The 15,070-nt window shown below is 42.1% G+C and overlaps 2 protein-coding genes across 11 annotated transcripts in view; one reads left to right on the plus strand and one right to left on the minus strand.

Annotated features, from left to right (window-relative positions):
• Positions 1-4,276, plus strand: part of mecr (mitochondrial trans-2-enoyl-CoA reductase) — a 55,641-nt gene extending 51,365 nt beyond the window's left edge. For 5 of the 7 annotated variants that reach the window (XM_069895248.1, XM_069895249.1, XM_069895253.1 and 2 more), the window contains exon 11: positions 270-437. In XM_069895248.1, the coding sequence (XP_069751349.1) occupies positions 270-345 (76 nt within the window). In that variant the 3' untranslated portion in view covers positions 346-437. Of the gene's footprint in view, positions 1-269 lie in introns of all 7 variants that reach the window. The other 2 variants (XM_069895250.1, XM_069895251.1) reach the window with 1 other exon arrangement.
• The window catches only part of tmem244 (transmembrane protein 244), a 43,624-nt gene that overhangs the window by 8,863 nt on the left and 19,691 nt on the right, over positions 1-15,070 (minus strand). The window contains exon 6 of one of the 4 annotated variants that reach the window (XM_069895257.1): positions 14,771-15,043. The exons of the other annotated variants lie outside the window; for them this stretch is intronic. Coding sequence (XP_069751358.1) covers positions 14,952-15,043 — 92 coding nt within the window. The 3' untranslated portion in view covers positions 14,771-14,951. Of the gene's footprint in view, positions 1-14,770; positions 15,044-15,070 lie in introns of those variants that run through there. 4 annotated transcript variants of the gene reach the window in all.

The raw sequence follows: 15,070 nt of genomic DNA on the forward strand, positions 1-15,070 counted from the left end.
TATGCAGACACAGGGAGAACATACAAACTCCACATAGATGGCGTGGAATTCAAACCCCGGTCCTGATTGCTGGCGCAGTACTAGCATTGCGCTGACCGTTGTTTACGTATCTTTTCTTAGTAGAAATGTTTGCACTGCCAATAAGTAGAAATTCTGCCTGGTTGTATGTGATGCCATGTTTGTTCTCTGGAAATAAATCTGAACTTTAACTTCCAAGGCACATATTTTAGATGCAAATCTTTTATTTGAACCTGTTTCTATTTTGTCAGGTTTGCTGCAGGAGATGATCTCCCAGCTGTGTGGCTTCATTCAAGCAGGGAAGCTGAAGGCGCCAATGTGCACTGAGGTTCAATTCCAGAACTATCAAACTGCCCTCAAAGCTGCTAATACACCATTTATATCCAGCAAGCAGATTCTAATCATGTGATGTAGTTTTTTTTAATCTTTAAAAATCTATCACAGCCATCCAAATTAGATATTCTTCTCAAAAAGGACAGAAAGTGTGCTATATTTTCAGCCTAATTCCATACACTCAGAATTGCAAATTATTAATTTTGCAATTATAAGGAACATAAATAGTGACCTATTCAGCTCCTTGTGTCTGCTCTATGATTCAGGAGCAGGCCAATCTCTTGTTTTCATGCTGCTTTTTTGCACAAATCAGTATCCCTTGATTTCCTGTCTGGAATGTACTAAGCAATTGGCCCTTATATTTTTTTTTATTTTTTTAATTTTTTATTTTTCACACCATAAATCACATTAGCCATGATATACACTATTTCTTTTTCACACATATACAGTGACTTTTTCTCCCCCCCCTCCCTCCTCCCAAGCCACCCCCCACCCCCCCCTCTCATCCATTTTAGGTATACAATCTAGGTTGTATTAAGCCAGTCAGACAATGTTGTCATTCAACAAAAATACACCAGAAATTCTACTGAGTCCATTCTTTTCTTTCCTTCTCCTTCCATCAACTTAGGTAATGTTTGTCCCCGGTAGGTTTTCGCTATTGTATTTAATGTAAGGCTCCTATACTTGTTCGAATATTTCAATATTATTTCTTAACCTATATGTTATTTTTTCTAATGGAATACATTTATTCATTTAAATTTAGTAGTTTCTTCCTTTTAATTTGGTTATGTATTCCATTAATATTTAAAGACATATAGTTCAGCGTAGCCCTTTTATATTTTGTTTATCTTCTCTTTCCGTTTTTCCATCATTACCTTTCCTCCTTTTCCATTTCTGTTTTCTTATTTTCAACTCTTTATAAGACAACATTCCTACAACATCCAACATTTTCCTTATTCTCCTATTTCTATCTTATTTATCCCCAATCTCCCCTTCCCCTCCTGAGTTGTCCTTTATCCCTTGTCGAACAACCACATCTGCAATTGGCCCTTGACAGCTTTCGATTTCGATGATAAGTACAAAGATTCTCTGCTCACTTCTTGCCTCTCTCCCAACATTACATTTAGAGATTTTAGAGATACTAGTTCCATCATAGTCCAAATGTCAAACATCAACAACCTCCACTTCCCCCCATGTCAAGTCTCATAATACATTTGCAGAATGAACATCACCAGTTTTCCTAAAGTCAAGAGATTGCAGGCCCAAAAAAATACTCTTCTGTTATTCCTAACTCACATTTTTCCATCTTACATGAACTTGCCCAATTATTTAATCTGTCCATATCCCACAAAAGTTTAAGTTCAAATTTGTTTGTCACATTATATCTGGTATGGTGAAAAGGGTTCTTCTGCAAGCAGTCTTAACAGGTCACCTCTAGCGTTCATACAGCTGTATAAATTAGAAGAACAAGAGCATAATTACAAAGTATAGAGTTACTGTGAACCAAAAGATCAATTGTTACACATTAAGGGCAGCATGAGAGAAGTAAGGATCTGCCTGTAGATTGATCAATGTTAATTAATGCCTACGTGTGCCTGGTCAGGCAACCCCAGCTGAGCTAGTAAATTTCCACCAGCCTGGAAATCACTTCAAGAACAATGCCTGAAGAAAGAGAGAACCCGGTTATGTGACTGGTACACAAAATAATACAATTTGCAGATGAATAGTGTGCAGCTTAATGCTGAGAGGGCAATCCTTGTCACATGGGAAAAACTGTTTTGCGATTGATTAAGTCTGATTGCGGTGGGGTATACAAACTCAGGGAGTATGTTCAGGGAGCTCTTTAATCCCCTACAGGGGTGATGGCCCTCCTGCCAAGTAATAACGGAGTCCAGGGGAAGTATAGTGTGTGAGTCCTCCATTCATTATGACACATTTATTGAAGAAAAGAGCACCACTCTGGGCCTGGACAACGGGGATTGAAAAGTGACACAAGATGGCTGCAGGGAAAAGAGCACCACTCTGGGCCTGGACAAAGGGGATTGAAAAGTGACACAAGATGGCTGCAGGGAAAAGAGCACCACTCTGGACCTGGAAAAAGGGGATTGAAAAGTGACACAAGATGGCTGCAGGGAAAAGAGCACCACACTCTGGGCCTGGACAAAGGGGATTGAAAAGTGACACAAGATGGCTGCAGGGAAAAGAGCACCACACTCTTGGCCTGGACAAAGGGGATTGAAAAGTGACACAAGATGGCTGCAGGGAAAAGAGCACCACTCTGGACCTGGACAAAGGGGATTGAAAAGTGACACAAGATGGCTGCAGGGAAAAGAGCACAACTCTGGGCCTGGACAAAGGGGATTGAAAAGTGACACAAGATAGCTGCAGGGAAAAGAGCACCACTCTGGACCTGGACAAAGGGGATTGAAAAGTGACAAGATGGCTGCAGGGAAAAAGTTTTTTAAGCCTATTGAGCCTTCTCCCTTAAGAGAGGTGTCCAGCGTGTGATGGGTATTTCAGTATGTTGGCTTCCTTTCCTAGGCAGCAGGAGATGTAGATGCAGTCTACAGAGGGGAGGAAGTTTGCCTTATGTTCTGTGCTGTATTCACCACCTTCTGCAACAACTTCTTATCTTGAGCAGAGCAGTTCCCATACCATGCTGATATATCCAGCTAATGTGCTTTTGTTAGTGCACCTATAGAAGATGTTGTGGTCAAGGGGGACATACTGAAGTTCCTTAGTCTATTTATAAAGTAGAGGCATTGGTGTGCTTTCTTGACCATTGCATCAACCTGTTTTGTCCAGGTCAAGTCACTGGAATTGTTTTCTCTTTAAGAATTTGAACCTATCCAACTTCCTACTTCAGTGTCACTGATATGGACAGGGATGTGGCCTTTGCTTCCTCTCATGAAGTCAATGACCATCTTATTGACATTCACATATTGGTTGTTATTTTGGTACAGTGTAATTAGACTATCAATCCCCTCCCTGTATTGTGTCTCATTATTTGATACCTGCACTATAACTGTAGTGTTGTTGGAAGAGGCCTCCCAGCATCATCCTTACAGCCAACACTGCTGTTGTACATTGTATCATCAGTATCCATGGGTAGAAATGTACCCGGGCTGTAGGTTAATTGGGTGTAAATTGGGCGACACTGGCTTGTGGGCCGAAATGTCCTGTTACTGTGTCTAAATTAAATGAAATGGTCAGTCAAAATTTTTGGGTCTGAACCCTTAATCAAGAAAAAAGTGAAATTACGTATATAAAGGAGGAAAGAACGAGCTGATAGAGTAACAGACAAAATAGGTGAGAGGTGAAGAGTTGGGTAGTGGGAGAAAACATTCAATGCTTGAGAAAATTGTTACCGACATTTGTCATGGCGTTACTTGGTTAGTGTGTCACGATCATTCCATGTGACAATCTTACAGACGCTGGGAGCTGACTGATTTCCATGAAGCAAATGACTTCATTTCTGTCTTCAATTGTCTGTCTAGCCCACTGAGGCTTGACAATCAGTTTCTCCTTACTTTGTGCCATTTGAATGTGAAAAACAAGAGATGCTAATAAATTATGCTGAGTGTAATATGATCACACTGGGTTCCAACTTAGCTGTTGTTAAGTAAAAATAATGGGGCAGCAAATCAAACTAAACTGTCAAACAAAAGAGAACTCTATGAAATTGTAATAACTTCGTATAAGATGCAAGTTCAAGAGTAACTTTTAAAAATATTTTGTACATACTTGAAAAAATGTTCAGGGCAATGGGGATAAAAGGGATTGCTTTTTCAAAGACCTCTAGTTTACCTCCTGTGCTGGAATATGTTTGAGCCTTTTATTGAATTGGTAAAGGGAAAGATTATAAAGTTCTTTACCTTTTAAGTATTTACACATATATGCAATAAATGTGGGAGCCTCATATCTCTCTATGTCAAAGGGTTAATTTTTTCCAACATTCTATATGATTTGTTCGTTAAAAACAACTCACCTAACCTAGATCGCTTGGCCAAGCACTTTAAACATACATTGTTACCTTGACAACAGCGATGGAAAAGAATTAACTTATTAGCAAATGACTTCTGAAGATAAAATGTTGGCCCAAGTTCAAGATTCTTTTATTGTCATGTAATAAAACAAGTGTAATATTTAATGAAATTTGCTTTGGTCTGCTGCAAGGCAGATAGATTCACCATCAGCAGAAATTGTCTGGCGCCCCTTACAGCCAGAGTAAAAGAAGGAAAAGAGAGTCTTCCCAGATTTGCTTCCAGTGCTTCCGCAGCCACACGGTCTTCAGTCCAAACTATTGGCAATCTGAGCTCCAGATCCAAATCTCCGACATGACCAGGAAGTCTTCACTGTCTTCAGCACCCTCTTGCATCCTGGTTCCAATTCTTCATACCCCTTTAGCTAGCAGTTCGCAGCCTGGTGTGAGACCTTTGACCACAGTCGCTAGTGGTTCCTTTAGCATTATGGTGATGCTAGGTCTAATTTTTCAGCAAATAATTTACTTCAAATAACTCATTTTCACGCATTACCGGTTTGCATTAAATTGGGGGTACTGTTCCAGACTTTCTGATGGATTTCAGTATTCTTAGCCACATTACTTGCTTTTGAATGTTCAATCTTTGTTTTATAGACAGTCTTCAGAGTATTTTTCCCAGATATCTGAGTTATTTCACAGATTTTCAGTTAAATTAACTATTTTTCTTTGCTTAATTTTCTTTATGAAACCCAATAATTACCTGGTAATCAGTATTTCACTTATCTGTTGGAGAAAACAGTTCTGTAAATCAAAATGGTTCATTTATTGGTTTCCAGTTTACTGAGTCATTTTGGATTTGCTGCCCCTGCTTAATATGAGTATATATGATGCTTTACTTCTCAGGAACCATGAGCTTGATTATGGGAGTGTAATGACCAAGTTTCTGGGATAACTCACAGGCCTCTAGTCCAGACAAATATTGGAATTGCATCATGGTAGATGGGGAATATAATTCAAACATATAAAATATATTTGGAATTATCTTCATATTTATAATGGCATAGAAAGAGGCTATTCAGCCCATGCATTGATGCTAACTCCCAAATTAATCCCATTCTGCCCCCACCCCTTTTTCTGTAACTTTGTCTCTCACTGGCTACAATGGAAACCTCCAGATTGGTTTTCACTTCAACTGGTTAAAGTGTAGAGTTTGTAGTTTACCCATATATTTTTTTAAAAGTCACGTAAAAGCACAGAAGTTCAATGTTTCTTTTAATTAACATGCTATCAAACATATTTATGTAAGACATACGTCAGGCTGAGAAGTCTTGGTTGCTGTATACACTGGAATATTAAAGAGTACCGATTCACTCTTGATCCCCCAATCTGAACAGTCACAGGTAATACCTCTGAACCTAAGACACCTCCTCAGATTCCAGGTATGAACAAACCCTTGCTCTTGTTAGAAACAGAAGTACCTTCACAGAAATTGCTCGAGAAAAAAATTGAGAACAAAGAACATTTATTATACAACAATGCAAAGTTGGGTGCGTCCCCTTACCCTGGGAATACACACATACACTGGGGCTCACCCAACTTTTATACAGTTTATTTCAGTATAGGAATACCCTCCCCCTTACATTCTTCTGCCTCCTGGATAGGTTTGGCATTAGGCAATCCGGCCTGCCTACGTGCTGTTTCTGTGAATTTGGAGGTCCAGGGGGTATCCTGTCCTGTCGGTGTCTCATCTGTCATTATCCTCATTGTCCTTATTCACAAACCTGTCTTTGTTCTAATTTACACCTTCCCAACTCTCAGGGCTACAACCTCTTCATATGTAGAACTTGCTAATTCTTTGGCTTGGCTTCGCGGACGAAGATTTATGGAGGGGGTAAAAAGTCCACGTCAGCTGCAGGCTCGTTTGTGGCTGACAAGTCCGATGCGGGACAGGCAGACACGATTGCAGCGGTTGCAGGGGAAAATTGGTGGGTTGGGGTTGGGTGTTGGGTTTTTTCATCCTTTGCCTTTTGTCAGTGAGGTAGGCTCTGCGGTCTTCTTCAAAGGAGGTTGCTGCCCGCCAAACTGTGAGGCGCCAAGATGCACGGTTTGAGGCGATATCCGCCCACTGGCGGTGGTCAATGTGGCAGGCACCAAGAGATTTCTTTAGGCAGTCCTTGTACCTTTTCTTTGGTGCACCTCTGTCACGGTGGCCAGTGGAGAGCTCGCCATATAACACGATCTTGGGACAGCATCGAGTCCACGCTGCTGAAGATCCAGCTGCGCTGGATGGGTCACGTCTCCAGAATGGAGGACCATCGCCTTCCCAAGAGAACTTGCTAATACTGTCTAGCTAATTACATATGCAAAACCTGCTAATTCTATCTAGGGCTAGAAGGCCCTTATCTTATTCAGACTAAACTCTACTTCCTACATTCTAATAGCCATTTCTTATCCTGTTCATACTGGCTTTATTCATTTACCCATATATCTATATTAGTTTCCTCATCTTCATATTTTTATATCAGTTTTACTCATCTCTTACAATCCTCATTTTTCTTTTAGACCAGTATTACTGATCTCTCAACTGAAATGTATTACTTGCAAACTTGGTCTTTTTCCCAGCTGGTCAGTAAACGAACTGCAGTCTCAGTATCATTAGACAGAATTAGGGAAACATACATCCTTTGGGTTATAGTGTTCTGGCGAGGGGTTCGATGAATTAAATGCTGCACACAAGTCTTTAGGCAGGGGAGCACCATAATGGCCAGAATAGCGAGTCCAGCTGCTATAAGGGCTGTGGGTATCAGACTCCAGTTACCAATAAAAAGTCTAGTCCAACCCACACTGGACCAAGGTTGCCAAGTCTGAACCTGGGCATGGGAAGATTTTCGAACTCCTGAAGAAGTGTCTTTAACCACCTGACCGTTGTGAGCATTGTCCTTAACCAGTCTTTCACAAACGCTGCCTTCAGCAGCCAATCGAGTGCCAGGCGGTTTTGTTGAACTGTGGCTCGTATCTGTCGTTTTTCTTCAGCCCCTAAATTCAGGGCCATTGCTATCTGTTCGGTGATGATCTCCAAGGCTGCCTGGAGTCTGATTAAACGATTTAAATGCCAAGCAGCTTTAGCGTTTACGTCTTCGTTTACAACTGAAACTCCCCTTAACGAGGTGGTGCTTAACATTCCGAATGTCTGAGGGACCCAAAGGATGTTTGACAAGAGACCAAGTTGGGGAGGGAGTTTCTTATCATTTAACCTGTGAGTAGCAGCTTGTCTGCTAACATTAGCATAAGTATCATTGAACCTGTGAGTCCAAGCCTGTCTGTGTACATTAGCATATGTATTAACTCTATCTCTGCTACATGCACAATCCTGACTAACATTCTGTCTGTCTTTGTCCCACCATCTGCTTTGTGCTATCCCTTTAAAACTCCTCTTTTTAATACCTGTAGAGGCCAAAATACAAATCAAATCTACTCCTCTAAAGCCGTTCTGTTCCCCTGGTCCATGTTGGGATCCTATATTAACCCATACCCCACTATGACTATACTTTATATCTATGCCCTGTCTACATTCTAAAGGTAAATAATTGTCACCTCTGCTACCCCTATTCCAGGAGGACTTAATACATCGTGAGTAATTTAGGGATGTCCCAAAAACGGGGAACCAACAAGTAAACAATACAGTAAATTGTAAAAACAACATTACAGCACTTTTTCCCGGCATAGTGTAACTTTCAGATCAGAAGGATGAAGGACAGCACGCCAGGTGGAGGGTAGATTATCGATATCATTAGTCTGTGGTTCAGTAGCTGGTTTAATTCGTTGGATGTGGCTCCATCCTTTTTCTTTTGTTCGCACAGCAGTGTCTGTAATCAAAAGTACACAATAGGGGCCATCCCAGGCAGGTTTTAGTTGGTAATCTTGCCATGCTTTTACATATACCCAATCACCAGGTTTAATAGAATGAATAGGATACTCCAGGGGTGGGCAGTAACAGCTGCATGTCTATTTTCTCCGTGAGCGCAGCCTGTTTGGCAGCTGCATCTGCCTGTCTGTTCCCCTGTGCTTCAGGACTGTCACCACTTTGATGGCTTCATACATGAACTACAGCTATTACCTCAGGTAATGTAAGAGCATCTAGAGATTGGACAATTGAGTTTTCATGGATCAACTTTTGTCCTTTTCCAGTTATCATTCCCCGCTCTTTCCAGATCTTCCCAAAGGTGTGCACTACACCAAAAGCGTACTTTGAGTCTGTGTAGATCGTGCCCACCTTGTTCTCTAGACCCTGGAGAGCTCTACAGAGGGCATACAATTCACAAGATTGTGCTGACCAATGACCAGGGAGGCGACCGGCTTCAATCACTACTCCTTTCCCATCCACTACACTATACCTGCTATAGCGAGTGCCATCAATGCAATTGGAAGATCCATCAATAAACCACCTTTCACCCTCCTGTAAAGGCTCATCACTTAAATCCTCTCTAATTTTGGTCTGTAAATCTATTACCTCTAAACATACATGCTCTAATTCATTTGTGGTATTGTCAGAATTTGGAGAAACCAAGAAAGCTGCTGGATTGTGTTCTTTATTCGTAATCAGGGTCAAATCATCCCTATCCATTAGGATCGCTTCATACTTTAAAATTCTAGAGTCTGTGAGCCACCTTCCAGCACGTTGTAAGAGAATATTGTGGACTGTGTGAGGGGTGTGAACCATCATCGGGGCACCAAACATAATCTTTCATCCTTCCTCAACTAAAATAGCAGTGGCTGCAATGGCTTGCACACACTCTGGCCAACCACAACAAACAGGGTCTAAAACTTTTGACAGAAAAGCAACTGGCTGTTTATAGCCTGCCCTCTCTTGTGTCAGTACTCCGGTGGCTACACCTCCTTTCGCATTGGTATATAGGTCAAATGGCTTATTTAGGTCGGGTAAAGCCAACACTGGGGCACTAATAAGGTGCTGTTTCACCAAGTTAAAATCTTTAATCTCTTCCTCTGTCCAGACAACAGCTTCGCCCCCTAGAATCGTGAGTTTATCATAGAGAAATCTGACCAGGCTAGAATAATTTTCAATCCAGATTCTACAGTATCCCACTAAACCAAGGAATTTCCTAAGTTTTTGGGCATTCTTGGGAGGGGGAATCTGTAGAATACCACGTATCCTTTCTGGACTTATTTTCCTAGTTCCCTGACTTACCAGATGACCTAAGTATTTAACTTCTAATTGAACAAATTGTAATTTGGATTCACTCACCCTAAGACCCTTATTCTCCAGAAAATTCAAAAGTTCAACAGAATACTGTTTAGCTAATTCGTACGTTTTTCCCGTAATTAACAAATCATCAACATATTGTATCAACTGACAATTCTCTCTCCGAGGAGCCTCATCTAGTATTTAAGACCTGACCGAATAAATTTGGTGATTCTGTAAAGCCCTGGGGAAGGACCGTCCACCGGTATTGATTCTTGCATCCAGTAAAAGGATTTTCCCATTCAAAGGCAAACATGTCTCTGCTCTCTGTTGCTAACGGACAGGTCCAGAAAGCATCTTTGAGGTCAATCACACTAAACCATTTACTATGGGGATCGATTTTACCCATTATTGTACAGGGATTAGGTACAACCGGGTGACAGGTGAGAATAATTTTGTTCAGCTCCCTCAAGTCCTGCACTAATCGATAGGTACCGTCTGGGTTTTGGACAGGTAAAATTGGGGTATTAAAAGGTGACATACAAGGTTCGAGAATACCATCTTTCACCAACTGGTCAATTACTGGCTGCAGCCCCTTTCGGCCAGCCATAGGAATTGGATACTGTTTTCGTCTAATTACTTGTTCAGAATCTTTTAAAGTAACTTGCAGGGGAGGAATATCTAACACTCCTCTATTGCCTCTTTCTGCCCATACTCCAGGATTTATTAGTTCTCGATCTTCCTCGCTTAATACATACAATTGAACACTGATACCTGATTCCTGTGGTCTGGTGCCGGTGGCCAATTGGTCCTGTAAATCTCGTCCTAACAAACAAACTCCAGCTTGGGGAACTAGTAAAATATCCTCTGTTATTATCTTTTCTCCCATTTGTATTCTTACATCTCTTAATACAGGGACTGTAAAGTCTCTTCCTCCTACTCCCGAAACTATCACTCTCCCCTCTATCCTAACACCCTCGGGTGGTTGTAAAATACTAGACCGGGTTGCCCCAGAATCTACTAAAAAGGTCATCTTGTCACTGTGGGGTCCTATGCTTAAATTTACCAATGGTTCTCCGTGCAGCCCCACGGTGTGTATTGACTGAGAACCGTGACCCCCCCCACCCCCATTCATAATCTGCTTCTATCTGTCTGACTCTGGCTTTACCCTACCCTTAATTTAGTCCATGTGTCGTCTGAGTCCAGCGTGTTCGTTAAATGAAGTGATAGGAGAATCAGTTTATTACACAGCATAAGAATAAAGCTTAACAGAGCTCTGGTTCAGTCGTTAGTTCATAGGTCACCTGCACAAGTGAGCTATTCCCCAAGACTGACCTCTACTGTCCAGTCTCTACAGTTTATATAGCTCAACCTTATCATACAGAACAAAAGTTGGCTTCCTTTGCTAGATTTCTTGCATAAGATTTATCACAAGTAATTTCCTGCTCTGCAGTTATCTTTGGAAGACTACACAAAAGAGTCTGGAAAAACAACCAACTGAAAAACCTCACAAAGATAAGCGTATACAGAGCCGTTGTCATACCCACACTCCTGTTCGGCTCCGAATCATGGGTCCTCTACCGGCACCACCTACGGCTCCTAGAACGCTTCCACCAGCGTTGTCTCCGCTCCATCCTCAACATCCATTGGAGCGCTCACACCCCTAACGTCGAGGTACTCGAGATGGCAGAGGTCGACAGCATCGAGTCCACGCTGCTGAAGATCCAGCTGCGCTGGATGGGTCACGTCTCCAGAATGGAGGACCATCGCCTTCCCAAGACCGTATTATATGGCGAGCTCTCCACTGGCCACCGTGACAGAGGTGCACCAAAGAAAAGGTACAAGGACTGCCTAAAGAAATCTCTTGGTGCCTGCCACATTGACCACCGCCAGTGGGCTGATAACGCCTCAAACCGTGCATCTTGGCGCCTCACAGTTTGGCGGGCAGCAGCCTCCTTTGAAGAAGACCGCAGAGCCCACCTCACTGACAAAAGGCAAAGGAGGAAAAACCCAACACCCAACCCCAACCAACCAATTTTCCCTTGCAACCGCTGCAATCGTGTCTGCCTGTCCCGCATCGGACTGGTCAGCCACAAACGAGCCTGCAGCTGACGTGGACTTTTTACCCCCTCCATAAATCTTCGTCCGCGAAGCCAAGCCAAAGCCATGCCAGAGCTCCCATCTGTTTTTAATCCTCAAGGTCAGAATATCCTGTTGTTTTGATCAGAAATCAATTCATACCTCAGATATTTCTAATTATTTCTTTGTTCTCATTTGGCCATGTTCTTCTGTTCTACTCAACACCTCCTTCTGTCTTAACTTCTTACTTGATTCCATTCTCTTTGTTTCTGACAGTCTCTGTCAGGATTCTTTTTGTTTGTGCTAATCAACACCTCCTTTTGCCTTAACATTCCTACTAAATTGTTTCATACATATCCTCTCTTTTGTATTTTGGGAGCAGGCAATTCTACTGTAATCAGCCAACTTTGCTACATACTGTGGCTGCCCCTTACTTACATTACTCTTTCCCTTCACCATGAGGTAAATATTAAATTGTACTGGATTCATGTATACAAACTGAATAGTACATAAGCATATATTCTACATATTTTCTATGATTAATTAACCCCTATATTCCAACACATCAGGGCGTAAGGTCACGTCTCCCTGGCTTGCATTGGGCTCTCTCTCTTAAAATGTCCCTCCTTTTACAATGGTAGCAAACTAATGCTCCTGTTTCCCAATTCCTACCGGGATTACCACGAGGTCCCGGGAACAGTCGTCGTCCCCAGAATTCCACTCTACCCTTGCCCCTGCTCTGGTCTCTACTCTCCCACTCCTGGAGCTCCTCCCAATGTCCAGGAGCTGGCACACAGCCCCTACCCTTTCCTTGCTGTCCCTCCATGACTTCCTTGACTGCCTGCATCAAAATCTTAGCCTTTCCTTTCTGTTTATTGGGCATTGTCTCTTAAAATAACACACCTCCGTACTAGTCAGGAGCACATTTACAAAACCAAGACCCCCTCCCATGAGAACTTCCCGTAAAGGTTTCATCCAGTTAATTTCTGGCTTATCCTCTCCTTTATAATGTCTAGATTCCTGCTCTCTGGGAAATGAATCAAAGGGTTCTGCCCTTCCCTCCCGGAGAGTCTCACACTGTTTTGAATCAAAGTCTCCTCCCTCTCTTGTCAATTGAGGTGGTAATCTAGTACTTTGTGAACAGGTCATCATACCACTCCTACTTTCTTCTCTTTTCTCTAGCTGTGGGGGAGGAGGGGAAGGTGCAGAAGGGTAGAGCATAGGAGAGAGGGGAAAGATAGGAGCCGGCATAGGAGCAGCATAACGTGGAGAAAGGGAATGTAACACATCCCATCCTTGTGTTTCAGGGACAAAAGGTTCCTATCTTTCTTGTCCTTGCATTCCTTTTCATTCAAAACCAGTTGATCAAACGATCCCCTGAGCCAGCAGGCTGCATATTCCCTGTTCTTAAGATTATCTCTTTGGTTTTGATAGAGCCAGATGTTCAATGCCTGACACATCCAGTCATCCTCGGATCCGAGATTTGGCCAATATACTGAACTCCCTTTTATCGGACTTTTAACCCATTCCAAACAGCAATACCTGACCATGGTCAGTTTGTCTTTCCCACGGGTTCTCCCCGCACCCCAATCAGATAACATTAAGCCTAACGGACTTTGCTTGGTTATCTGATCCTCCCATCCTTCATTAGGACTCTCTTCCTTACTACTCACACCTCCCATACTAACAGGTAAGTAAAATTTCTCTTACCGAGATCCAGTAGCTAGTTCTAGTGCGCTTCCTTAATGTCCTCTCGTTGTTTGTTCTCAATGCCTCTTCTCAGATATCACTCACTTCATCCACTGACCAGTCACCCTTCGTCCGTGAGTCCAGCTGAATCAGCTGAGGTGAACCTACCCCCGTTGTCGGGCACTCTGTCAGTGGACGGAGTGGGATCCCGGACGAGTCCCCATTTGTTAGAAACAGAAGTACATTCACAGAAATTGCTCAAGACAAAAATTGAGAACAAAGAACATTTATTATACAACAATGCAAAGTTGGGTGCTTCCCCTTAACCTGGGAATACACACATACACTGGGGCTCACCCAACTTTTATACAGTTTATTTCAGTATAGGAATACCCTCCCCCTTAAATTCTTCTGCCTCCTGGATAGGTTTGGCATTAGGCAATCCTGCCTGCCTACATGCTGTTTCTGTGAACTTGGAGGACCAGGGGGTATCCTGTCGGTGTCTCATCATGTCATTATCCTCATTTGTCTTTATTCACAAACCTGTCTTTGTTCTAATTTACACCTTCCCAACTCTCAGGGCTACAGCCTCTTCATATGCAGAACTTGGTAATTCTGTCTAGGGCTAGAAGATTCTTATCTTACTCAGACTGACTCTGCTTCCTACATTCTAATATCAATTTCTTATCCTGTTCATACTGGCTTTATTCATTTACCCATATATCTATATTAGTTTCCTCATCTTCATATTTTACTCATCTCTCACACTCTCTTCACCACTGTACAGGGAACCTGGCAGCAATCCCTGCCCTCCACTGGCATCACCTCAGCAATGAATGACCCTGAGTGCCTGTGAGGACTGATGTTGGGTACGCCATAGTGAGCAGTGCAGCTAACAGCGGCACGACCATAGCTGGTGACTGGCAGCACCTGCATTTTGTTGACAGACCACTTGGCCCTATAGTCCCTCTCCACATTCTCATTAAGCTTATTCCCATAAAGAGCCTATGGATTGGTGAAAGCAGTGCAGCCAAGCAAAGAGGGGGAGACAGCACATCCAACACAGGAAGAGATACAAGACTGTAAACCCTTCAGAGTGAAGCCCTGGGCCCCACATGTCACCACAGGCAGCTGCAATGCCAATCTACTGAATGCAAGCCCCCACAAGAATTCTCTCACTGAGCCATTCATTGCCAGTTCCTCGCACGAGTGCTGTCAGTAGTTCAATGCTGCAATAGCCCATTTTAATGCAGATTTAATCCATTAATAAATAACAATCCATGTAAAAATAAAATATGAATTAACAAATCCTTTCATGTTCATATTTTTTAAACTTGACATGTTTATTTTTATAGCAATATTACAGTCACACTAATGGAATTAGCTTAGCAGCAAAAATAAATTATCATGTACGTTGGAATAATCCAGAATAAAATTGTAAAATTATATTAGCCTCTCATTTAAGTTGCTTGTGAGTTTCATAACTTTAATGCTAAAATGCAGTCTGCATTTCAAGCTTTTAAACAGTCATTATTGCTGAGGAATTATGATTTTTAAAAAATACTAATTGCAGATATGTTATCAGTCTCTATGACTATTGAACTGTTCATAGCTCTTTGAGTTTTGCTGCCATATTTCATCTGTATTCTCTCAAAGATTGTTCAAAGAGTAACTGGGATCATTTTGACAGACAAAGTGCGCAACCAACTGGCCATTACAGATCATTGTCAACAAGCCAGTAACTAAAAAAGAAACAAAAAAATGCATTA

This window comes from Narcine bancroftii, chromosome 8, assembly GCF_036971445.1.
Source record: "Narcine bancroftii isolate sNarBan1 chromosome 8, sNarBan1.hap1, whole genome shotgun sequence".
Taxonomy (NCBI): Eukaryota; Metazoa; Chordata; class Chondrichthyes; order Torpediniformes; family Narcinidae; genus Narcine; species Narcine bancroftii.